The sequence below is a fragment of the Oryctolagus cuniculus genome, chromosome 12 (genome assembly GCF_964237555.1).
Source record: "Oryctolagus cuniculus chromosome 12, mOryCun1.1, whole genome shotgun sequence".
NCBI lineage: Eukaryota > Metazoa > Chordata > Mammalia > Lagomorpha > Leporidae > Oryctolagus > Oryctolagus cuniculus.
In genome coordinates, this window is record NC_091443.1 from 94531458 (window position 1) to 94557273 (window position 25816).

Here is a 25816-nt window from a genome sequence, read left to right on the forward strand (position 1 = left end):
GGGAGGAGTCGCCGCACCGCAGATTTCCACCTGAGCACCTCAGGTCAGAAGGTTTGGTGCGGCCGGCGCCGCCGCTCAATAGGCTAATCCTCTGCCTGCGGCGCCTCTAGTCCTGGTCGAGGCGCTGGATTCTGTCCCGGTTGCCCCTCTTCCAGGCCAGCTCTCTGCTGTGGCCAGGGAGTGCAGTGGAGGATGGCCCAAGTGCTTGGGCCCTGCACCCCATGGGAGACCAGGAGAAGCACCTAGCTCTTGCCTTCGGATCAGCGTGGAGTGCCAGCCACAGCTCGCCGGCCCCAGTGGCCATTGGAGGGTGAACCAATGGCAAAAGGAAGACCCTTCTCTCTGTCTCCCTCTCTCACTGTCCAATCTGCCTGTTAAATAAATAAATAAAATTAAAGTAAAAATAAAAAAAGAAGGTGCCGTGCATGTGTGTGCACTTCTGGGTTGCAGCGCTGTACACAGGTGCACTCCACATGGGCAGCTGCCAAGGCACCAGGGGACGCATTTGCATGATGCCAAATCAACACATTCAGCGTCCAACGCCCCAGGGCCACTTATAGCCTGGCGGCTCCAGACTGTGACCAAGTGAGGCAGCGGCTGATGACCCAGGTACTCTTCTGGGGGTTCACCCCCCACACCGTGGCTATAAAGGCCAAGACTGGGACAGGCCAAAGCAGAAGCCAGGGACTTTTTGTCCAATGCTGCATTCTGGGTTCAGGGACCTAAGTCCTTGGGCTGTCTCCCACTGCTTTCCCAGGTGTGTTAGAAGACAGCTGTATCCCACAGGGAATGGCTTCCAGGAGGGGCCGGGGCTGTGGGGTAGCGGGTAAAGCCACCACCCACAGTGCCGACATCCAATGTGGGTGCCAGTTTGAAAACCAGCTGCTCCAGTTTCAATGCAGCTGTGTGGTCATGGAAGGCAGTAGAAGATGGCCCAAGACCTTGTGCCTCTGTATCCTTTCAGGAGACCCCAGCAAGGCTCCTGGCCCCAAGCCCCTGGCTCCTGCCTCAGGATCCGATAAGCTCTGTCCATTGTAGCCAACTGCGGAGTGGACCAGCAGATGGCAGGCCTCTCTCTCTCTCTCTCTCTCTCTCTGTGTAAATCCTAATTACAAATAAATAAAAACATCTTTAAAAAGGCAATTTTTTCAAAAAGGAAAACATACCTATAAATAAAATAATACCTCAAGGGCATCAACAATTTTATTTAGAATTTGATAGTATATGAATTACCTACCCTATTAACACAGAATTTGAAAAAGAGTTTAACTCCATCTTAGAAAAGATTTTGGTACCCATTCATCTCTTCATCCTTACAAACATTCTGTATGGTATTATCTCTGACTTGTGCATGAGGAAATCTTTGTAATATATTTTTTCAGACGCTTATGTACACACTTGCAAAAGGACTTGAAACACCTGTGATCTACAGAGTTCTTCACGGAACACAGATCTGCATTTAAAACATGGGTTGTGTTAGAAGTAGGCCAAATCATGTCTTCCACAAAGCAAGATTGAATGCAGAAAGGTATCATCTGAGGTCACTGTTGCCATTTTCTACGTGCACGTTATCATGTTGGCATATTTTTCTCTCATGTCTCAATATTAGATACAAATTGGAAGGGAGTTAAGCCCAACTATCCCTATCTGCAGATGACATGATTCTATATATAGGAGATCCAAAAGACTCCACTAAGAGACTATTGAAACTCAGAGTAGAATGTGGTAAAGTGGCAGGATAGAATATCAGCAGCCTATTTGTATACACAAACAATGTCATGGCTGAGAAAGGACTTCAAAGACCAATCCCATTCACAGATGCTACAAAGAAAACAAAATCGCTTGGATAAATAAAACCAAGGATGTTCAATATCTGAGGATCATAACAGATTAAAGAAAGGGATAGAAGAGGACACCAAAAAAAAAAAAAAAAACAAATTGAGAAGCTTCTGCCCTGCAAGACTAAAGAGGCAACTAATGGAATGGGAGAAATTATCTGCAAAGTATGCAAACTGATAAAGAATAAACTACCAGAAACTTTCAAGAAACTCAATAACAGCAAAACAAACCACCCACTCAAGAAATGGGCAAGGGACTTCAACAGGCTAAATATTTCAAGAAAGGAAATCTAAATTGCCAACAAACACATGCAGAAATGCTCAGGATCACTAGCCATCAGGGAAATGCAAATCAATACTACAATGGCCTTGAGGATATGGTGGGAAAAGGCACCCGCATCCACAGCTGGTGGGAATGTAAACTGGTATCACCACTGTGGAAGACAGTAGGGAGATAAATAAGAAATCTGAATATAGGCCGGTGCCGCGGCTCACTAGGCTAATCCTCAGCCTTGCGGCGCCGGCACACCGGGTTCTAGTACCGGTCGGGGCGCCAGATTCTGTCCCGGCTGCCCCTCTTCCAGGCCAGCTCTCTGCTGTGGCCAGGGAGTGCAGTGGAGGATGGCCCAGGTGCTTGGGCCCTGCACCCCATGGGAGACCAGGAGAAGCACCTGGCTCCTGCCATCGGATCAGCGTGGTGCGCTAGCTGCAGCGCGCCAGCCACCGCGGCCATTGGTGGGTGAACCAATGGCAAAAGGAAGACCTTTCTCTCTGTCTCTCTCTCTCACTGTCCACTCTGCCTGTCAAAAAACAAAAAAAAAATAAAAAAGAAATCTGAATATAGACGTACCATAAGAGCCAGCCATTCCACCCTGTGTATATACCCAAGGGAAATGAAAACAACATACCAACAAAGAGTTATTGCTGCCCCCATATTTACTAAGCTCAATTCATAATAGCAAAGATATGCAATCAGCCAAAATGCCCATCACCTCAAGACAGAATAAAGACATTATGGGCTATGTACACCATACATGCATATACAGCCTACATAGCCTGGATACTGTGCACCCTACTGCAGTAAGCATAAGCCTGTGAAAACCTCTCTGTCTACACAATGGTTTCATTTCCTTCAGTATGTTCCTAGGAGTGGGTACATCAAAACAGTTTTCCAGGTTGACAGGACTAATTTCACATGAGAAATTGCACTACTATACAGGTATATATTACAGAATACAGACATCGGACCCATAAACCCAATTTTACCTTAAAACACCAGAACAGCAAAGTAAATCTTAAGAAACTGGAAGGGGAAAAAGGATTGAAACGGAAGTGAATCCAACGGCATAGAAAATATCACAACAGACATTCAGTGAGACCAAAGTACAGTGCTTGAAAACTCAGTCACCTGACAAAACGTGTATCCACAGGAAGCAGGGGAAAAAAGGAGAACAGACTCAAGTGGCTTGACAACAGAAATGAAAGAGGACATCGCTACCAAACTTGCCAAAATAATACTCCAAAAACACTAGGGAAAAACCAAGGCACAAGGATTTGGTCAACCTAGATAGAGTGGACTGATTCTCAGAAAGACGCAAACCACTAAAACTGAATACAGTGAAACAAGAAACTCTGAATACACTTCTAATTTGAAAAAAGACCGTAGTTGCAGGGAAACAGAAACAAACAAACAAAAAATGAAGAAAAGTTCAGGACCAGATGGCTCCACCGGTGAGAACTCCCATGGAAAAGATAATTAAAATGCGTGATTCGCAAACCCTTCCAACAAGGAGATGAAGAGGAAAAGCCTCCCATTTCATTCCATCAGACCAGCCTTATCCCAACATGCAAAACAAGCACATCATAAGGAAAATGGCACACACATACATACCCGTCAGGAATGGGCCACATGCCTCAACAAAACATTACCAGACGCCAACCAGAAGCACAACCAAAGCTTAGCACACTGTGCGCAACTGACAGTTACTCCGGAAATGCAAGGGTGGCTACCACACAAAATCAGTAGATCACAAAACAGAACACACATGGGGAAAGCCCACAGAGTATCCCGATAGACACAGAAAACCCAGTTCACAAAAACACAAGTCATCACATTAGGAACACAAGGTACACCTCGGCCTGACCAGGCTCTTTCATGAAAAGCCCACAGAGCGCCAACATCACACCCAACGCGAGGAACCCGAAACTGTCCTCCTAGACCAGGACACAGACACGCACTTTGGCTCTCGTTCCTCCCATCAACAGTCTCTGAGGTCTAGAGCAGGGCGGCTGGGCCCTCAAAAAGCAAACACACGGGAACGCGGGGCCGTTCCGGGAGGAGACCGAGCCACCTCTGCTCTCGCACAGCTGCTCGCACCCTGGGGACCTTTCCAGACGGTACGCACAGCACGACCGCGACTCCACCCGCGCCTTCGCGACCCAAGAGGCGCAGGCAGGCTGGCGGCCAAGACCCCCAGCGGGAAAACGCAACAGCCGCGCGTCACTCACCTCCAAGGGGGGTCCGGTCTGCTGGTGGGATAGAGGTCCGCGAAGGACATCGTTTCCGGATGGGGCTGAAGAGGAGAAATGCGCCTGGGAAACGGCGCGGCAGCCTCGGACACGCAGCCTCTCCTCATCCCGGCCTGACCCTGGGGCCGCTGGGTCTCCCTCAGGCTCCTCTCCTCCAGGCTTGCACAGGCTCTCAGGCAGGAGCGGATGCGGTGCTGACTCCCACCTGAGCGCCAGCAGCCAGGCTGCAGGTGTACTTCCGGGTCACTGTGCCAGGCGCAGGCGCACTCCTCACTGGCCTTCACCACGGCACCCCAGGACGCACCTGCACACTGCTGCATCCACCATCCAAAGCCCCAGGGCCGCTTCCAGTCTTCCTCATCTACATAGTGAGCATTTGGTTTACTGGGGATTTTTGGTTCTTGGAGCCCGTCATGTAGTTGGTGCTGTTCCTGCCAGAGCAGCTCTGGGCTACTCCTTTCCCCAGCTCCCCTGCTGTTAAGAAGTCAGCAGATTCTTCCTCCTCTCCTTTGGATTACCTGGCTGAGTTCTCAATGAGATCATTTCATTAGGCTCCTAGTGTGCCTTAGCTAGCTGATCTCTCCATGGGTTGTGCACGCCTGGGGACAGGGATCCTGCTGTCTTTCTTTCCCTGTAAGTCAGGCAGTCTGTGTGGAGCTGAACAACTTGACACTGTCTTTTCTGAAGGCTTAATAACCCAGGCAGAGTGAGAGCCAGGAGTTAGAGGACTGCTGTTTCTCTTCAAGGGATGGAATCTCGCTGAGTGGTGTCAGGGAGGGTCTTCCTCACAGGATGATGGCTGCTTAGGCAGTGTCTGCGTGTTGGGGGGAGTGGAGTGAAATCTGGGCACGTGGTGGGAGAATTGGCAGACCCCTGAGCTGGGGTGAGTCTCTGAGCCTTGGCTTCCTGATCTGTGGAGAAGGGATGGCAGTGACTGTGTGTGTCCCGAGTTTGCACGGTCCTGGATGCCTGTCGCTGCTGCCGCAGTCATCTCAGGTCTAGGAATCCCTGACATTCAAAGGCACCTTGCAGTTTCTATCCGCCTCTGACCTTTTATGGTGCTGGGTTCTGTACCCGGATGGAGGGTGGCAGCAGACCCCGAGTTTTCTTTGTAAAAGCTTTTTGAAAACTGCAGTTGAAGCATTTAAATATTTGTTTATTTATGTAAGACGCTGAGTGACAGAAAAAAGAGAGAGAAATCTTCCATCCAGCGGTTCACTCCACAAATGCCTGCAACAGCCAGGGCTGGGCCAGGCCAAAGTTAGGAGCCCAGAGTTCCTTGCGGGTCTCCATGTGGGTGGCAGGGACACAAGCACTTGAGCCATCACCTGCTGCCTCCCGTGGTGCACGTGAGCAGGAAACCAGATCTGCATCATGGAGCAACCGAGACTTGAACCAGACTCTCCAGTGTGGGATGTGGGTGTCCCAAGCTGCAGCTTAACCTGCTGCACCACATTGCCTGCCACACTTTGAAGCATTTTAATGATAAATTTTAGCTTACAAATTATGTATGTTCCTTTTATAAATCTTGAAAAATATAAGTGGATAGGAAAAAAATAATTCCTCATCCTGCATCCTAACTGTGCATAGACAGGCACACTTAACATTATGTGTTTATTTAGTATTGTTTATTCTTTTTAAAAATTGGGTTCATTTTTAAAAATTGAGTTTATTTTATAAATCTGTATTCTGATTTTTGAAGTAGCATAAGCCTTTTCCATATTATGAAAGTTTTTTTAATAAATGTCACTTTTATTATTTTTAAAAGGTTATTTATTTGAGAGGCAGCAGCTAAGCCATCAACTGGGACACCTGCATCCCCCATCAGAGTGCCTGTTTCAAGTCTCTGACACTGTTATTCCAACCCTTCTTCCTGCTAATGCACACCCTGGTAGGCAGTATATGGCGGCACAGTGTTTGGGTTCCTGTCACTCACATGCGAGACCTGGATTCAGTTCTCGGCTCTAGGCTTTGGCCTGGCCCAACCGTAGCTGTTGTGGGTATTTGGGGAATGAACCAGAATATGGAGGATTCCTCCATCTCTCTCTCTCTCTCTCTCTCTCTCTCTCTCTCTCCCATCCTCCCTTCCTCCCTCCCTCCCCTGAAATAAAATGGAAAAAAGTTTTTAAATTACATAAAAAAGAGTAAAAATAGCCATCCATCAACTATTTATCTACAATCACTATTTTAGAACAATTCAATATTCACTTCACATTCACAATCTTTTTGTCTCCTGAACTATATCAAATAAATACAGACATGATGATCTTTTACCCTGCATATGTTTTCTAAGAACAAAAACATTCTGATATAATTTCACTTTCATAATCACAGTCAGTATATTTGTGATTATACAGCAACATTAGGTCCTGTACAGCATACATTAAATTTCTCCAATCGTTCCAAAAATATTTTAACCTTTATGTTTATTCCAGAGCACAACGGGTCTTCAGGAAGTTCATGGAAAATGAATTTTATGAAAAAAACCTATTCGTAGATTTCAATTTTTGCACAAAAATAAGTTTATTTTCATTCTATTTTTTCCAAGAACTTATATGATTAAGGACGGCACCAGCCCGCATTGTGGCCAAGCAGGTTAAAGCCCTGGCCTGGATCGCTGGCATACCATATGAGTGCCAGCTGTAGTCCTGGCTGCTCCTCTTCCAATCCAGCTCTCTGCTATGGCCTGGGAAAGCAGTGGAGGATGGCCCATGTCCTTGGGCCCCTGTACCCACCTGGGAGACCAGGAAGAAGCTCCTGGCTTCGGATTGTCGCATCTCCAGCCATTGTGGCCACCTGGGGAGTGAACCAGTGGATGGAAGATCTCTCTCTCTCTGTCTCTACCTCTCTCTGTAACTCTGTTTTTCAAATAAATAAAATAAATCTTTAAAAAAAGGACAGTGCGTAGCATTGAATTGTTCTCTCTCTTCTATCCTTAAGTAAGAACAGTCTTTCCAACTGTTTCTACCAAGCAGGGATTGAAATACCAGTATCTACCTTACAGAGTTGGTGGGAGAGGGCACCTAATGATGCCCAGCACCATGGACTCCTCCCATGCACCCTCAGCATCCAGCAGCCTGCTCTCTGCAGCACTTGTTGTTGGAGGGGTGAACAGGAATCACAGGAAGAAAGAGCCCAGCACAGCCTCCTACACAGTACTTAACAACGCGCAGCACCATGGACTCCTCCCTGCCCCCACGACATCCAGCAGCCTGCTCTCTGTTGCAAACAGCAACACCTCATTCCAGAAGCCTGAGTTCATGTGAGTCCTTGCCAAGGAGCGAATGGGGCCCACAGGTACTCCCCAGTTAAATGCTTCTGAGAGGGGTAGACTGAGAGCCACTGCAGGGTCAGCTCCTGCTTCCAGGAGGCCACAGACGAGCCTCTGCCCCTGAGCCTGAAGCTGTCCCTAGACGAGGGCTTCACAGTGGCCTTGTGACTGCACAGGTGGAACTGCAAGTGATAATTCACAGCCTGGACCAAAATCCCCAAAGGCCCTGGGTGTCCACCTTGCTCTCCCATGACACTGGCCTGTTCTGCCTTTTTCTGTGCAAATAATCAGCATTGCGCTTCTGTTAACCATGATCAGCAAGGAGGGCATCACACACACACATGTCCTGTCCCATGTATGTGTGTGGCTCCCTCATTGCATTTACAAACCACAGGGTATCCAGCATGCTACTTCTAATTTGCTTTTATTTCAAAAGACAGAGGAAGGCATTCCCACATGTGAGCCACAAACTGCCACTTTGTTCTCCACTTAGGATGGCAGAGGGAAGGCCTGAGCCTTTCCCATGACAGACGCCAAGGCAACAACACCACCAAGCAGGTCAGCATCGAGCACTGAAGTTGCCTCCAAAACCCACAGAGCTCAGATGTCCACTGGAAGCTTCTACGCTATTCCTAGGGAACAACATTACATGGGTGGTACTGCCCCCCGCTGCTCACAAACAATCCCCACTGGGAGTCTGACTGCTGAGCCTGCTGATGACCCCGGCCCTGGGCACCACTCATTATGCCCAACTCCCTTATGGGGGAGAAGTCAGGATCTGTTTACCCACTGCCCACTGAGAGGAACACGCAGTGCAGAGGCACAGAGCACCACACAAGCCAAGAAAATCCACCGCATCTGATGCTTGAAGCCTGGTAAGACGTCCCTTTGCCTTTCCCTGTTGCTAACACGCCCAGTACTAAGCCTGCTTGTGGACAACATAAATTGAATGTTTTCTCAAGCACCAGCACAAGCCAAAGGAACTTCCTGATGGTTCGTCAAACACTGCAGAGAGATAGCAAACTCTATGCAGGCTGCCATGGACTGAACCGTCTGTCCCTCTGAAATCCATGTGCTGAGGCCCTGGAACCCAAGGTGAGGGCGTGAGGAGGCAAAGCCTTTGGGAGGTGGCCGGGGTGGGGTCTCCCCTGATAAGAGGAGGCAGAAACACCAGAGTTCCCTTCGGCCTCCTCCAAGTGAGGACACAGCAAGCAGGGAACCCACTCTACCAAGCACCGCGATCGCGGCCTTCCCAGTCTCCAGACGTGAGAAAGCAATTTCTGCTGCCTGAGCCACTCGTCCTGTGGTGCTCTGTTCCAGCAGCCCCAGCTGCCCAACACAGAGTAGCAGGAGAGACCCCAACAAGCTCCCAGTTATAGGAAAGCAGATGAAATGGCTGTGCAGGGAGCTGGAGCCACAGATGCACAGATCACAACTCTTGAGATCTTCAACAACTCCCCAGAGAAGTTGGGGGGAATTCTGAGGGGTACATGCTCACAAGAAAGAACAGGAACACAACTCAGAACCCACACACTCAGGAGAGGAGCAGGACAAAGAGGCCCCGTTCATGATCTACGCCACAAGACACAAAGCCCTTTTCCTGTCACAGCCAAAACACTGGGAACACAGGACAGAACAAGACAGGGTTCTTGTGCCACGCACCTAAAGCATGGCATCTGGCCTAGTGTTTAGGACACCCATGTCACACATCAGGGCTCGGGCTCCTGACTCTAGCTTCCTACCAGGGCAGATCCTGGGAAGCAGTGGCAATGGCTTGAATACCTGGGTTCTTGCCAGCAATGTCAGAGACCTGCATTGAGTTCCTGATTCCTAGTTTCAGCCCTGGGGCCATTTTAGGCATTGTGGGAGTGAACTAGAAAATGGGAGGTCCCTCTCCCCCCCTTCTCTCTCAGCCTCCTTTGCCTTTCAAATAAGATGAAAATACATTAAAATTAAATGCCTGTGATAGTGGTTTGTGCTAGAGACTTGATATCTATATATGTAGTTATTCACACATACACACACACATATCCCAATAAGTAAATAAATAAATAAATTTTTTTTTTTAACTTTTATTTAATGAATATACGTTTCCAAAGTACGAATAATGGATTACTATGGCTTCCCCCCCATACCGTCCCTCCCACCCACAACCCTCCCCATTCCCACTCCCTCTCCCCTTCCATTCACATCAAGATTCATTTTCGATTATCTTAATATACAGAAGATCAGCTTAGTATACATTAAGTAAGGCTTTCAACAGTTTGCTCCCACACAGAAACATAAAGTGAAAAATAATAGATGATTTTTTTTAATGATGATGAAATCAGATCAGACCTATTGTCATGTTTAATCCCAGTGAGAGTCAAGTTGGGAGTTGATAGTTTCTTTTCTTTTCTTTTTTTTTTTTTTTTTTTTTTTTTTTACAGAGGATCAGTTTAGTATGCATTAAGTAAAGATTTCAACAGTTTGCACCCCCATAGAAACACAAAGTGAAATATATTATTTGAGTACTCATTATAGCATTAAATCTCAATGCACAGCACATTAAGGACAGAGATCCTACATGAGGAGTAAGTGCACAGTGACTCCTGTTGTTGACTTTACCAATTGACACTCCTGTCTATGGCATCAGTAATCTCCCTATGCTCCAGTCATGAGTTTCCAAGGCTATGGAAGCCCCTTGAGTTCTCCGACTCTTATCTTGTTTAGACAAGGTCATAGTCAAAGTGGAGGTTCTCTCCTCCCTTCAGAGAAAGGTACCTCCTTCTTTGAAGACCTGTTCTTTCCACTGAGATCTCACTCACAGAGATCTTTTGCCAGAGTGTCTTGGCTTTCCATGCCTGAAATACTCTCATGGGCGAGGATGTGGGGAAAAAGGGACACTAACCCACTGTTGGTGGGAATGCAAACTGGTCAAGCCACTATGGAAATCAGTCTGGAGATTCCTCAGAAACCTGAAGATAACCCTACCGTTCGACCCAGCCATCCCACTCCTTGGAATTTACCCAAAGGAATTTAAATTGGCAAACAAAAAAGCGGTCTGCAGCCTAATGTTTATTGCAGCACAATTCACAATAGCTAAGACCTGGAACCAACCTAAATGCCCATCAACGGTAGACTGGATAAAGAAATTATGGGATATGTACTCTTTAGAATACTATACTGCAGTAAGAAACAACGAAATCCAGTCATTTGCAACAAAATGGAGGAATCTGGAACACATCATGCTGAGTGAAATAAGCCAGTCCCAAAGGGACAAATACCATATGTTCTCCCTGATCGGTGACAACTGACTGAACACCAAAAAGGAAACTTGTTGAAGTGAAAGGGACACTATGGGAAACGGTGACTTGATCAGCATAGCCCTGACTGTTAATGAACAACTTAATACATTATCCCTCTTAGTAGTTTTTTTGTCAGTTCTACTTAATATGACTGATTTAATTCTGTAATTAATAAATAAATAAATTTTTAATCATAAGACCCAAAACTCTAAAACGACTGGAAGAAAGTAGAGTAAAGGTCCATGGCATTGGTCTGAGCAGTTGTTTCTTGGATGTGACCCCAAAGGCGTGGGTGACAAAAGCAAAAATAAGACATGTGAGATTGCATACAAGAAAATCCTTCTCCAAGCAAAGGAAACAAGCAACAGTTCTCTCAGTAGAGAACTGACCCACACACTGAGAGAGAATATTTGAAATCATTTATCAGGTGAGGGGCTACTATCTAAACACAAAGAACTCAAATGGGCCGGCGTGGCAGCTCACTAGGCTAATCCTCCACCTGCAGCGCTGGCACCCATTGGAAATGGGGTGCCGGATTCTGTCCTGGTTGCTCCTCTTCCAGTCCAGCTCTCTACTGTGGCCGGGGAAGACAGTGGAGGATAGCCCAAGTGCTTGGGCCCTGCACCCGCATGGAAGACCAGGAGGAAGCACCTGGCTCCTGGCTTTGGATCGGCGGCCATTTGGAGGGTGAACCAACGGAAGGAAGACCTTTCTTTCTGTGTCTCACTGTATAACTCTGCCTGTCCAAAAAAAAAAAAAAAAAAAAACAAAAAAACTCAAATGAATCAGTGAATCAGTAACAAAAAAACAGCCCCTGAATGGACATTTCTTGAAAGAAGACATACAAGTAACCATCACCAATTATCAGAGAAATGCAAATTAAAATCACAACAGAGGCCGGCGACGCAGCTCACTAGGCTAATCCTCCGCCTAGCGGCGCCGGCACACCGGGTTCTAGTCCCGGATGGGGCGCCGGATTCTGTCCCGGTTGCCCTTCTTCCAGGCCAGCTCTCTGCTGTGGCCAGGGAGTGCAGTGGAGGATGGCCCAGGTGCTTGGGCCCTGCACCCCATGGGAGACCAGGAGAAGCACCTGGCTCCTGGTTCCTGCCATCGGATCAGCGCGGTGCGCCGGCCGCAGTGCGCTGGCCGCGGCGGCCATTGGAGGGTGAACCAACGGCAAAGGAAGACCTTTCTCTCTGTCTTTCTCTCTCACTGTCCACTCTGCCTGTCAAAAAAAAATCACAACAGAGAGGCCAGTGTTGTGACAAGGTGGGTAAGCTGCCACCAAGACGCTGACATCCCACATGGGCACTGGTGTTTGTCCCCCTCGATTCACTTCCAATCCAGCTCTCTACTAATGACCTGGGAAAAGCAGTGGAGGATGGCCCACGTGTTTGGGCCCCTGCATCCAGGAGCTCCTGGCTCCTGGCTTTGGCCTGGCACAGCTTGGCCATTGCGGCCATCTGGGGAGCAAACCAGCAGATGAAAGAGCCCTCTCTCTGTCCCTCACTCTCTCTTCCAACTCTAACTTTCAAATACACATACAAATCTTTAAAATAGATAAATAAAAATAAAACCATATAAGATGGCATGTCACTCCACTAGACTGGCTATTACCAAAAGACCCAGGCCACAGGTGGAGAAACAGGGGTTAGCACGCTTCTCAAGGGAACGTCAGTCAGTACAGCATGTTGAAACCAAGCATGGAGGGTCCCTAGAAGCTAAAAACAACTCAAACTCTCCCACGACCCCACCAGTCCACATCTGGATTTATGTACATGTGCATGTAAGGTGAATATGTACATGCATGTAATGTATGCACCTACATGTGTGTGATATCTGTATGTGACATGTATATGTGTGATATGTATGTGTACGCGTCTGTGATATGTACATGTGAATGTAATGTGTGTATGTGGTATATACACGAATACATATATGTATATGGCAGAGCCATGTCTTCACTCACATGTCCACTGCAGCACTGCTCACCACAGCCAAGACAACGGAAACGCATGAATGCCCCTTGGCAGGTGAACGGACAAGGAATGGGAGCTGCAACACACCCAGGAATACCCGGACCCAAAACACCCACAGGAGGGTCTGTCACTTACAGCATGTTCATGGAGACGAAAGTCATGCACTGTATATGAAGACTCCAAAGTCCTTAAAACACAGGATTGAAATGTTCTTACTGGGGCTGGTGTTGCAGCATAGGGGGTTAAGTCACCACCTGTGTCCCCAGCACCCCATGTGAACACCAGTTCATGTCTTGGCTACTCCACTTCTGATCCAGTTCTCTGCTAATGTGCCGGGAAAAGGAGCAGGACATGGCTCAAGCTTGGACCCCTGACACACACACTGGAATCCTAGATGGTGTTCTAGGTTCCTGACTTCTGCCAGGCACAGTCCCAGCCATTGTGGCTATTTGGGGAGTGAACCAGCAGATGAAAGATCTTTCTTCTCTCCCTCTCTGTGTGTTTGTGTGTGTGTGTGCACACACGCGTCCCTGTGTGTTTCTACCTCACCCCACATCCGTAACTGCGCTTCAAGTAAATAAATAAATCTTAAAAAACAAAAAAGGGAAGGGGAAGAATACCAGAGAGCTGATCTGTCTCCACCCAATGAGAACACAGCAAGAAGATGGCCGCCCTCACCAGGAACCCAACCATGCTAGCACCTGGGTCAGACTTGCAATGCTGAGAACCAGCAAAAAATCAATGCCTGTGTCCGGGCCAGGCCAGTTGTGGGGTTTGTTACAGCAGCCTGAGCTGACTAACACAAGCCCAAGACCTCCAGAAGAGCATGTGACAACCTGACACAGCTAACCCATGGACTCAAGTCTCCACATGGCTCAGTCTCCTTACTGGCATCACCAGATGGGAGAACTCCATCATCACCACTGTGTGTCCTACCGACACAGCAGGCACACTTGGGGGGAAAATCACAGCATTCCACTCCCTTAGGACGACCTCCTAGCAAATCAGGACAAGACAGTCAAGAGTGGGAATTGAGAAATTGTCTCTATAATGTGCCTGCAGTAAGCCACGCTGCTAACAAAGTGCTGGGGCGAGGTCTCGGATGGACAAGTCACATGGCCGGTGGTGGGTGCCGCAGAGAGCTGACTACAATGCACACCTGGGAGCAGGTGAGCTCTTGGAAATGAGGGAGCCGCTTACCATCACTCAGGTCCTGCACAAGACCCTCCTGGCAGGAGAAGTCCAGGCTCGCTTTCATGGTGACAGTGAAGGTGGCCATCTGCCCAGGCTGCAGGGGGAAATGGGTGAGGGTTTCTTCCAGCTTCCAGCTCAGGAAGTCACCGTACAGCTTCTCTGCAATGGTAACAACAATAGTGATGTTGATGGTGATGGCAGAGCAGAGGCACAATGAGACTGACACCAACCCGGCTGGGAAATTTTGGCACAGGACGAGAAGCATTCAAGATGTCAGAGAGCAAAAAGTCCCAGGAAAAGTCCTGAATCAGAAGAGGCCATGAGGCACAAAGAGGAGGGAGAATGCATCATGTTACAACCAGCTACAGCACTCTCCTTGCCTGCCCAGAGGGCTTTTCCTTCCTCAGAAGTGCTTCACTGGAGAGATGAACTCTGGGGCTGAGGCCACAGAGCCCTAGGGGCAGGGGACAGAGAGGCGGTGATGTATGGAGAAGAAGGAGGTGTAAGGAACATCAACCCTGACTGTAGCTGACCTGCAGGAGGCTCCTGCCAACCACAACCCTAAAGGAAGGGGAGGAGCAGGTGGCAAACGTGGGCTCAGTGCTAAGTGCTATCACCGAAACACCAAGAGCCAGGCAGCTGCTGTCCGCGTGCTCCCCTGAGCAGTACCTGCTAAGATCGCTGTATATACTTTCTCCCTGACTTCTGCATGGGCTCTGCTCCCCATCCCATCTTAGGGAGGGCACCACGTCCACACAGCATCCGGCACTCTGCTGTCCAACCCTGACCGCAAGCCTGTGAAACGGTGCCATTCTTTCAAGTGTAATTCTTTACATGAGTGTGGTGCACCGAGATCCCGGGATAACCACCTGGGAATCTGGCATCCAGTGGTCTCCGAGCTGCAGGGCCAGGCATCCTGCGTTCTCTTGCCCTTCTCCCTGCTCACTTAGGTCCCATCTGTACTCCCAACCAGCAGAACTTAGCAACCCCAACAGTGTGTGCCTAAAGGCTTTCTACTTTCTCTTGAGAGCAGGTCTGACTCCTACACCCCACCATGAGCTCCCCAGCAGAGCTTATGTACTAAGCACATGCCTGGTGTGGCCACTGGCTTGTAAACGTGGTGCACATATGTTCAACTGTTGCCAAGTGAGGTGAGCATCTCTGCAACAGAGGACAAGCAGAACATGTGAGGCTGGGGAGGTGGAATTCATTCTGCTGGATGGGGAAGCTAAGCATTTGGGTGGGACACATGGCCTGGGCTGTGGAGAGGACAGAACTGGACATGCAAAGAGGACAGCCAGGAATGGATTGAGCCCAGCAAGCAGTGAGTGCAGAGACCATGGAGCCTAGTGGCACAGAGGTGGGTCCGACTCATCCTGCAGTCTCCAGGGCACTGGCATCACCAGCAGTGGGAGGCACTCACTGTGGGCTCACCCAGCAAAAGATGAACAGACACCCAGACAGGCAGATGCAGCAACGGTAGAGAAAGGGAGCAGAGCACCTAACTCCTCCCTGGACAGCCCAGCCCTGTCCCTCTGCTTGCACAGGACATGCTGCACCTGCCCTGTCCAGCTTTGGTACCACATGCTCAGCCCCATGAGGACAAAGATCACAGTCCCTGAAGCACAGTGGGCACCAGGGGAGAACAGAGGGAAAAATGTGGACAGAGAGCCTCTGAATGTAGGATAAGAAACTGAGTAGAGGGAAATGATTTTAAAATGTTCAAGAAAGGTGGGGGCCAGCACTTTGGCATGGCAGGCTAAGCCTCCACCAGCGACCTCAGTATCTCATATAGGCACCCATTCGAGTCCTAGGTGTTCCACTTCTGATTCAGCTCCCTGCTGATTGCCTGGCAAAGCAGCAAAGGATGGCCCAAGTGCTTGGGTCCCCACCACCCATGTGGGAGACCCAGAAGAAGCGGCTGGCTCTTGGCTTCAGTTTGGCTCAGTCCTGGCCGTTGTGACCCTCTGGAGAGTGAACCAGCAGATGAAATATTTCTCTCTCTCTCTCTCTCTGTCTCTCTCACTCCCTCACTCTGCCTTTCAAATAAATAAAATAAAATATATATTTTTAAAAAAAGAGTTCAAGGGGCCTGCCCTGTGGCATAGTGGGTAAAGCTGTTGCCTGCGGTGCAATATGGCTATCAGTTCAAGTCCTGGCTGCTCCTCTTCCAATCCAGCTCCCTGCTAATGCACCTGGGAAAGCAGGAGAGGATGGCCTACATGCTTGGGCCTCTGTACCACATGGGAAACTTGGATGGAGTTCCAGGTTCCTGGCTTCAACCTGGCCAAGCCCTGGCCATTACAGCCATTTGGGGAGTGAACCAGCAGATGGAAGATCTCTTTCTTTGTCTTTCCCCTCTCTTTGTAGCTCGGCCTTTAAAGTAAATAAATAAAATTCTTTGTAAGATAGATGATTGATAGATCGATAGATTGATAGATCTATCGATTGATCTATCTGACCTGAATATCTCTGATGTCTCTCAGGCACCAGCAGACCAGGGCAGCAAACCTCAGCTCTTGTCCACACTCACGGGGGTGGTGACACAGCAGTCACTCTTCAGACACTCTGCGGAATACTCATTCTGGAATTACTGCATGAGAGGAAGACTAGATCCCAGTGAGTATCCAGGGAGCACATTAAGCCTCCAGCATTCAAATGGCTCAAGCCAAGTCAGGCAGCTGGTCACTAGCAGACAACCCAGCAACAGCAACATCCAGGAGAGGGAAAGCAAGCCCTGAGCAATCTGAGGAGTGTAAGGGGCTGGGGCTTCCCACACACAAGTGCAGCAGGAGCAGAGCAGGAGAAGAGGTCTGGAAACTGCCGCCTGGTCTACGACCCACCCCGGCACAAGGCCAGAATGTCAGTGATGCTCCAGGTCTCACACACAGAACCCTGGGAGGCCAGCATGAGCACACTCAGACACCGAACAATCTGCTTATGTTGTAGGAAACTCTGTGCCTTAAGTGGTGTGTGCAAGTCACAGGCAGCGCCATGCTCAGGGACCATCTGATGCCAAACAACCAAAGCCTTTATGGCTAAGGCACAGCTGCGGGCAGGGCCAGTGAGCCTTCTCTGTGGCTGCAGTGCCATGGAAAGCTACACAGCTCGGGCACCAGATTCAAGACCAGGCCCTGCCTCACAGGCAGCCCTTCCTGTTTGTTTCTTCTCTGTATTTCTGTGCTACCAGACAGAATGAAGAAAGCAGCTTCTCAAAATCCCACAGAGGGACGTGCTGCCAGAGGGAACAGGAGAAACAGATGTCAACCGTGGTGCACACATCACTCATTCTCCCCCTGAGAAAAGTGGTGTCAGCATCTTAACAGCGAGTAGCACTGGGTGACGAGCAGGGACCGCTCAGCTCTGCTGTGCTTGCCGGCTTCTCCCTGCACCCGGGCTCAGCTCCAGCATCGGTAGGAAAAGACGCAGCCCAAGAAGCTCGGCCCAATCAAACCCTGCATGAATCTTCAATCACGCTGGCATGGAGTCAGCACTTCTTGTTGAAGAAAAAAAGACATCCAGCAGTGTGTGGGGGTGTGATTACATACGTGCACGTGTCTGCATGTGTGCACACCCTCACACACGTGGATCACAGGACATTTGTTGGAAAGCTTAAACAAACAGTAGACTTTTCTGAATCTGGGACTATTTAAGCAAGAGTGAAAGTTGGCATCTTCCCAAGCCTACAAAGGAAGACTTGTTGCAGGTGAATTATAAGTAGGAGGGTTAAATCAGTAGACAATCCTGGTCTTGAAATGTGGTGGTGTGTAACGCCTCATCTCTCTGGAGGTAATGTGTATACACGGGGACGAGCTTGTCCCGTAAAAGCTTGAGGGGCCCATAAAGGCTGGCCCGATACTTCAGAGCACTAACCCTCCCTGCACACTGAACATGCAAAGGAGTTAAAATAAGCCAGGAGGGGCAGAAGTCGGGCAGGAGTGGGGCACAGTGGTTAAGAAGTCACCCGCGGGTAGGTATTGTACTGCAGCAGATTAAACCTCCCTGTGGAGTACCCACATCCCATGCTGGAACACCTGGTTCAAGTCCCAGCTAATCGGCTTCCCCTATCCAGCTTCCTCTGGGAGGCAGCAGATAATGGCTCAATTACTTGAGTCCCTGCCACCAACGTGGGAGATCCGGTTGGAGGTCCAGGCTCCCAGCTTTGACCTGGCCCAGCTGCAGCTGTTGTGGGCATTTGGAAAATGAACCAGAAGATGAAAGATCTATTCCTCTGTCACTTTGCCTTTCAAATAAATATACCAACATTTAAAAAGTAAAGAAAAAAGAATTTTATTAAAAAAAAAAAACACTCGAGACGCCTGCAAGTTTGAGTTCCAGCTCCACTTCTGACTCCAGCTCCCTGCTAATGCACACCCTAAGAGTGAACCAGCAGATGGGATCTTTCTCTCCCTCTCTGTCTTCCTTAGCCTCTCTGTCTCTGACTTTCAAATAAATTAAACAAATAATTTTTTGTCGTAAAATAGGTCAGGATAGCAAGGAAGACGGGAGGAGGGAAAACAGAACAAGAAACTTTTCTTTCTCTGAGGTTGGTGTCTGAAGAATGGGGGGTTATTCAGGGTGAGCACAGATGCGTTAAAGCACTGTGGGGGCCCTGCCGGGACCCTCAGTGTCTCCCAGCTGTCGGGCAGGATCAGGAAAGGACACAGGGTGCCGGTAGGTTTAGCGGCATCGGGCACTGAGACCACAAATGCAGTCCTGCAGAGAGGAGGGTGCACCAAACACCGCCACTGCCAAAGCAAGCCTGGGTCCAGCGCTTCGGTGCCCAGTACTGTCCCCCTGTGTCCTGCATTCTCAGGATGGCCCCAGGAGGTGAGAACCATGGTTGACACTTGTGCAGCACCTGCTAAGTGACAAGCACTGCTCTGGGTTCTCAGGCATGGAGGATGTCACAGTGAAATTATCAGATTATCAGAGCACCCACCCTGATAGCCCTCCTGTGGTCACTGGGACAACTTCATATGGAAAAAGAATGTCAAGTGCCTCACATCTGGCACATGGAATGAGCTCTAGGGTGGGAGCTCTTCCTAATTTTAAGATAGAAAATAACTCTACCAGCGGCACAAAGAAAGAAAACGTTGCAGGCACCAGAGAAGCATTCAATCCACAGAGCAGGCATTCAGTAGGCTCGGTGGGCCCAAGGTGAAGCTGAGGCGAGAATGGAAATAGATGCTCGTTAATATCCACAGGCAAACCTGCTGCTGTCACCATGGCCCCACACAGGAGCCTGGTGCACGTTCCCAGCTTCTAGTGCTGGTGGTCATCTGTCACCACTGGCAGCCTTGCCGTGTACAGCAAAAGAACCAGGAATTATTCCCTTTGTATATTCTGGAAGCAGATGGTTTGTTTCCATTAAGTTAATTCCACATGTAGATGTATGGCAGCTTGGGAGGAAACTAAAGAAAGAATGATGGTTTTAATTTTTCACTCCTAACTGTGTTGCTCTGAGATGGCTACACCGGGCTGTGTGTTACATGATTATCATGCTTCTGCCTCCTAAGGGTAACTACACCAAAGCTGAGAATCAGGAGACTTTGGTCCTCCTGCTGGTTCCCCGCCCACCTGCCATGTGACCTTAGTCAGTCACCTCTTCTGCCTTTACTTCCCCTGTCCATAAAAAGGAGGAGAATAACACAGGCCCCAGGCATCCTAGGCCTAACTAGAGACAAGCCGAGCAAAGCAACACAACACAGGGACACATCAGGGGCCAGCATCTGGCTCAGCCATTAAATGCCTGGGACCCCTGCATTTCACCTTCAGGCTCAGCTCTGCTCTGGATTCCAGCTTCCTGCCAGTGCACATCTTGGGAGGCCATGAGTGATGGCTCACGTACTTGGATCCCTGTGACCCATGCGAGAGGCCTGAATTGAGTTCTGGCTTTGGCCTGTCCTGGCCCTGGCTGTTGCAGGCCTTTGGCCCTCTGGGAGTTAAACAATCTATGGATAATCTTTGTCTCTCTCTCTCTGTCTTTCTGCCTTTCAGAGAAATGAAAGTAAATTTCTTTTTTTAAGATTTATTTTATTTGAAAAGCAGAGTTACAAAGAGAAAGAACAGAGAGAGAGAGAGAACTCTTCCATCTGCTGGTTCACTCCCCAAATGGCTCCAACAGCCAGAGCCGGACCAGGCTGGAGCCAGAAGTCAAAAGCCAGGAGCTTCCTCCAAGTCTCCCACAGGGACCCAAGCACTTGGACCACCTTCCATTGCTTTCTCAGCATACTAGCAAGGAGCTGGGTCAGAAGTGGAGCAGCTGGGGCACAAACTGGTACCCACATGGGATATCAGTGCCACAGGCAGTGGCTCAACCAGCTACACCACAGTGCCAGCCTGAAAATAAACGTCTAAAGATTTTTAAGACCGACCAGGTGTGGGCAAGACCCAGCAGAAAATTAAACTCGAGGCAGGGAAGAGAAGGTGACTGGGCTGCATGTCTGCCAATTGCCACCTGCCTGGTTGCCATGCATGTCACCCACACCCTGCATCACCAGCAGCAAACACCCAGTGGGGCTGCCCAGCACACAGATGACAGACAAGAGCATTTGCTCCTGGGGTAGCACTAGGACTTGCTGGGAAGAAAGCTGGGGAACTTTCTGGGGGGATGGAAATGTTCTGTATTACATCTTGACGAGGGCTTAGATTACACAATGACATGGGCCAGCATCTGTTGGACTCATCGGATGGAACATATTAGACCTGCACGTTTCAGCGCATACGCATTTTATCAAAAACATCCAGCTCAGAAGCACTCATCGGTGCTTCTGAATTCTGGAACTTTAGACAAGATACTGGAGGGGGGAGGGGAGGTATGCAGGTAGGAGGCCAGAGGGATGTGTTACAAAGCAAATACAGCAGAATGCTAAGTATGGAAGCTACACAGCAGGCACACAATTGTTTAGATAGGATTCCTACAAGTCTGCAATGAATACTGTACTGATAAAAGGAAGGAAAGAAAGGGATGGCTGGCACGGGACTGAGTTCCAGAAGAGTTCAAAGGCACAGCAACAGCAAATGAAACAGCAGCCCAGAAAGGTGGAATAGCTACATCTTGGCCTTGGCACTGTGGTGCCGAGGGTTAAGCAGCCTCCTGCAATGCCGGCATCCCAGATGGGCTTCAGTTCGAGACGTGGCTGTTCCACTCCTGATCCAGCTCCCTGCTAAAGAGCCTGGGAAAGCAGCGGAGGTTTCCCCAAGTGCTTGTGCCCCAGCTATCCACATGGGAATCCTGGATGGAGTTCCTAGCTCCTGGCTTCAGCCTGGCCCAGCCCTCAAGGGCTGAGTCAGGAGGCCGCCCTGGGCTGTGGGAACCATGGGATCGGCCTGCTCTTGTCTCCCAGTCTTCCACTCAGTAACCAGCCTGCTTAGAATATGACCCCTGTTCAGATTCAGTAATGGGAACCAAGGGCATTAAGGGGTCAGCCTCATGCCTGTAGCATGTGGTGTGTGATCTCCACCCCAACCAGTGTTGAACCAAACTAAAGGATGTCTGAACAGTAACTATGTAAAACATCGCTTGTGCAAGGCAACAACGCAAACTTTCCAGGGTCTGACACACTGACCACACCTACCCTTGGTGGAGAGCAGTTTGGAGGTGACCTCCAGTGTCTCCAGGGGTTCCTGGCCAATGTTTTCTAAGGTGATGACGAGTTGCTCTGTCCCCATGTTGAAGAGCTGCACAGACACGTTGGTAGATTTCTCATCACCAGAGGAAGGCTGCAACAAGTGTACCAATCTAAACCAAAAGCAAGGAGAGTAAACTGAAGGAAGAAACCAATGCTGTGTAGGAATGATTCACATCAGGAGCCGGTGCTGTGGTGTAGTGGGGAAAGCTGCTGCCTACAGCACAGCATCCCATGTGAGCGCTAATTCAAATCCTATCTGCTCCACTTCCAATCCAGCTCTCTGCCAATGTGCCTGGGAAAGCAGCGGAAAACGACCCAAGTACTTGGGCCTCTGCACCCATGTGGGAGACCCAGAAGAAACTCCTGGTTCCTGGCTTTGTCCTGGCCCAGCCCAGTCATTTGGGGAGTGAACCAGCAAATGGAAGTTCGATTCTGTCTGTCTGTCTGTCTCTCTCTCTCTCTTTCTCTCCCTTTCAATTAATAAAAAAAAATGATTCACATCAGCTTAAAGGACGACCACATTTTGGTATTCAGAAATAGGAGCTAGAGGTGCTGGCACTGTGGTGCAGCCTGTTAACGCCCTGGCCTGATGTACCGGCATCCCATATGAGTGCCGGTTCTAGTCCTGGCTGCTCCACTTCCCATCAAGCTCTGTGCTATGGCCTGAGAAAACAGTGGAAGATGGGCCCTGCACCCAAGTGGGAGACCTGGAGGAAGCTCCTGGCTCCTGGCTTTGGATAGGCGCAGCTCCAGCCATTGTAGCCAATTGGAGAGTGAACCATTGGATGGACGACCCCCACTCTGCATCTCCTTCTCTCTGTATAACTTTGACTTCCAAATAAATAAATAAATCTTAAAAAAGAAAAGAAATAGGATATAGGTCTTCTCGCCCGCATGTGTAGCTGCGTTTAGGGGTTGAGAGTTCCTAGACCAGCGGAGACAAGATGGCGGAATAGTGAGGGCGTGCACCGATAGTCCGGGAAAATTTAGTTTAATAAAAGTGGAGTTACAGTAGCCTCAGAAAAAGGATCAGGAAAAATTTACAGAAGAAACTCTTCTGGATCTAGTGGCTGTGACTTGGAGGACCTACTGGGAGAACAAGGTCGCCCACCGTGTGGAAGCTGAGCCGCGGGAGCCACAGGGTCTATGCATCAGCGCAGGAAGGGGAGTGGATGTCATACAGACACCAGCGGAGAAAGCAGGGACGCCCAGGGCTCTGAGGCCACACATCGGCGCTGGAAGGGGAGGTGAGCTCAGTAACCCAAGACATTGGCAGGGAAACGGCAGTCAGAATCTAGAAGGGAGTGGGAAAGTTCACCAGACTGACTACAGAAGAGAAGGAAAAAAAAAGGTGGGGGGGTACTGGTACAGACGAGTTTCTTTCTAGTTTCTCTCTCCGCCATCCTTGCAAAGAAAGGAAGAGACAAAGAGCAGGCCCCACTCTGGATATACTTAACAACAGGGGAGAGCTAAGGAACTGAGTTGCTACAATTCAGTAGCCTAGGCAACCCAGTGGGAGTCCAGAGGAGAAACAGAGCTTGCACAGACTCTTTGGGTAGAAGCCAGAGATCTGAAGCTAAATACCATCCATTCTGCACAGCCTTGCAGTATTACTTACCTCCTGAATAAAATAAATAAATAAATAAATAAATAGAGAGAGATTTACCACGCATAACCTGAGGGTGTCACCTTTGCACACCCATAACCTGGAAGAACCAAGCAGAGCTCTCAGGCCACACCCATCTCAAGCCTCCAAGGCTCCTCCAACAGCAGGTATTCCACTTAACACAGACATAGTATAAAATAAAAAAAATGCACAGTGAGGGAAGAAGAATTGACTATGCTAAGCAACAAACACAAAAATCGAGGGAACAAGATCAATGATGACACTATGATGCTTCCAAAGAAACAAAACACCCCAAGCCAAGATTATGAAGATGATGAGATAGAAGAAATGCAAGATACGGATTTCAAAAAATTTATGATAAGATCATTTAGAAGTTTTCAAAAGCAAATCCTTGAACTACAGAAATCCTTATTGGACAGGATTGAAAATCTCTCTCGTGAAAATGAAATTTTAAGGAAGAATCAAAATGAAACGCAGAAACTAGTAGAACAGGAAAGTGTGATAGTGAAGAGAAATCAAAATGAAATGAAGAGCTCAATAGATCAAATGACAAACACATTAGAGAGCCTTAAAAACAGAATGGGTGAAGCAGAAGAGAGAATATCGGACATAGAAGATAGAGCACAGGAAAACATACAGTAAAACCAAAGAAAAGAAGAGGAAATTAGAAATCTAAAAAATATTGTTGGAAATCTACAGGATACTATTAAAAAAACCAACATTCGAGTTCTAGGAGTTCCTGAAGGCATGGAGAGACAGAAAGGATTAGAAGGCCTATTGAGTGAGATACTAGCAGAGAACTTTCCAGGTTTGGAGAAGGACAGAGACATCCTAGGACAGGAAGCTCATAGAACCCTCAATAAACATGACGTAAAGAGATCCTCACCACGACACGTTGTAATTAAACTTTCCACAGTGAAACATAAACAAAAGATCCTAAAATGTGCAAGAGAGAAATGTCAGATTACTCTCAGAGGATCTCAAATTAGACTCACAGCAGACTTCTCATCAGAAACACTACAGGCTAGGAGGGAATGGCGAGACATAGCACAGGTGCTAAGAGAGAAAAATTACCAGCCCAGAATATTATATCCTGCTAAGCTCTCATTTGTGAATGAAGGTGAAATAAAGACCTTTCATAGCAAACAGAAATTGAAAGAATTTGCCGCCACTCGTCCAGCCCTGCAAAAGATACTTAAAGATGTGCTACACTTAAAAACACAGAAACACGGCCATCAATATGAAAGAAGATAAAGGAAGAACACCTACCAGTAAAAGAGCATGGGGAGCTCAAAGCATATACTAGAAAATATCTCTGGGAAAATGGCAGGGCAAAGTCACTACATATCAATAGTCACATTAAACATTAATGAACTTAAATCTTCAGTTAAAAAACACCGATTGGCTGATTGGCTTAAGGAACAAAACCCAACTATTTGTTGCCCACAAGAAACACATCTCTCTAACAAAGATGCATGCAGACTGAAAGTGAAAGGTTGGAAAAAGATATTCCATGCCAACAGAAACCAAAAAAAAGCAGGTGTAGCCATATCAGACAAAATAAACTTTAATACAAAAATTGTTAAGAGAGACAAAGAGGGGCACTATATAATGAATAAGGGTTCAGTTCAACAGGACGATGTAACTATTATAGATGTTTATGCACCTAATTACAGGGCACAGGTCTATTTAAAAGATATGTTAAGGGACTTAAAGGGAGATTTAGATTCCAATACAATAGTACTGGGGGACCTCAGTACTCCATTCTCAGAAATAGACAGATAATCCGGACAGAAGATCAACAAGGAAACAGCAGATTGAATCGACACTATTGCCCAAATGGATCTAACAGATATCTACAGAACTTTCAATCCTACATCTAAAGACTTTACATTCTTCTCAGCAGTGCATGGAACCTTCTCTAGGATTGATCACATACTAGGCCATAAAGCAAGTCTCAGCAAATTTAAAAGAATTAGAATCATACCATGCAGCTTCTCAGACCACAGCGGAATGAAGCTGGAAATTAGCAACTCAGGAAACCCTAGAAAGTATGCAAACACATGGAGACTGAACAACATGCTCCTGAATGAACAATGGGTCATTCAAGAAATCAAAAACTTTCTGGAAGGAAATGAGGATAACAACACAACATATCAAAACTTATGGGATACAACAAAAGCAGTATTGAGAGGCAAGTTTATAGCAATAGGTGCCTATATCAAGAAATCAGAAAGGTACCAAATAAATGAGCTTTCAGCGCATCTCATGGACCTAGAAAACCTACAGCAAACCAGACCCAAATCTAGTAGGAGAAGAGAAATAATTAAAATCAGAGAAGAAATTAACAGGATTGAATCCAAAAAACATTACAAAAAACCAGCCAAACGAGGAGCTGGTTTTTTGAAAAAATAAACAAAATTGACACCCCATTGGCCCAACTAACTAAAAAAAGAA

General features: G+C 48.0%; 1 protein-coding gene and 1 long non-coding RNA gene across 2 annotated transcripts in view; both read right to left on the reverse strand.

Moving 5' to 3' along the window:
- Positions 1-259: 259 nt before the first annotated feature.
- The window catches only part of LOC138844715 (uncharacterized), a 346727-nt gene continuing 321170 nt past the window's right edge, over positions 260-25816 (reverse strand). Inside the window, exon 8 of the long non-coding RNA XR_011380953.1 lies at positions 260-371. This is a non-coding gene — a long non-coding RNA (uncharacterized lncRNA). The remainder of the gene's footprint in view (positions 372-25816) is intronic.
- Positions 11787-25816, reverse strand: part of LOC138844714 (trafficking protein particle complex subunit 9-like) — a 355107-nt gene continuing 341077 nt past the window's right edge. The window contains exons 2-3 of the mRNA XM_070054419.1: positions 21679-21842; positions 11787-14257 (exon numbers count right to left, since the gene is read on the reverse strand). Coding sequence (XP_069910520.1) covers positions 14016-14257; positions 21679-21772 — 336 coding nt within the window. The 5' untranslated portion in view covers positions 21773-21842 and the 3' untranslated portion in view covers positions 11787-14015. The remainder of the gene's footprint in view (positions 14258-21678; positions 21843-25816) is intronic.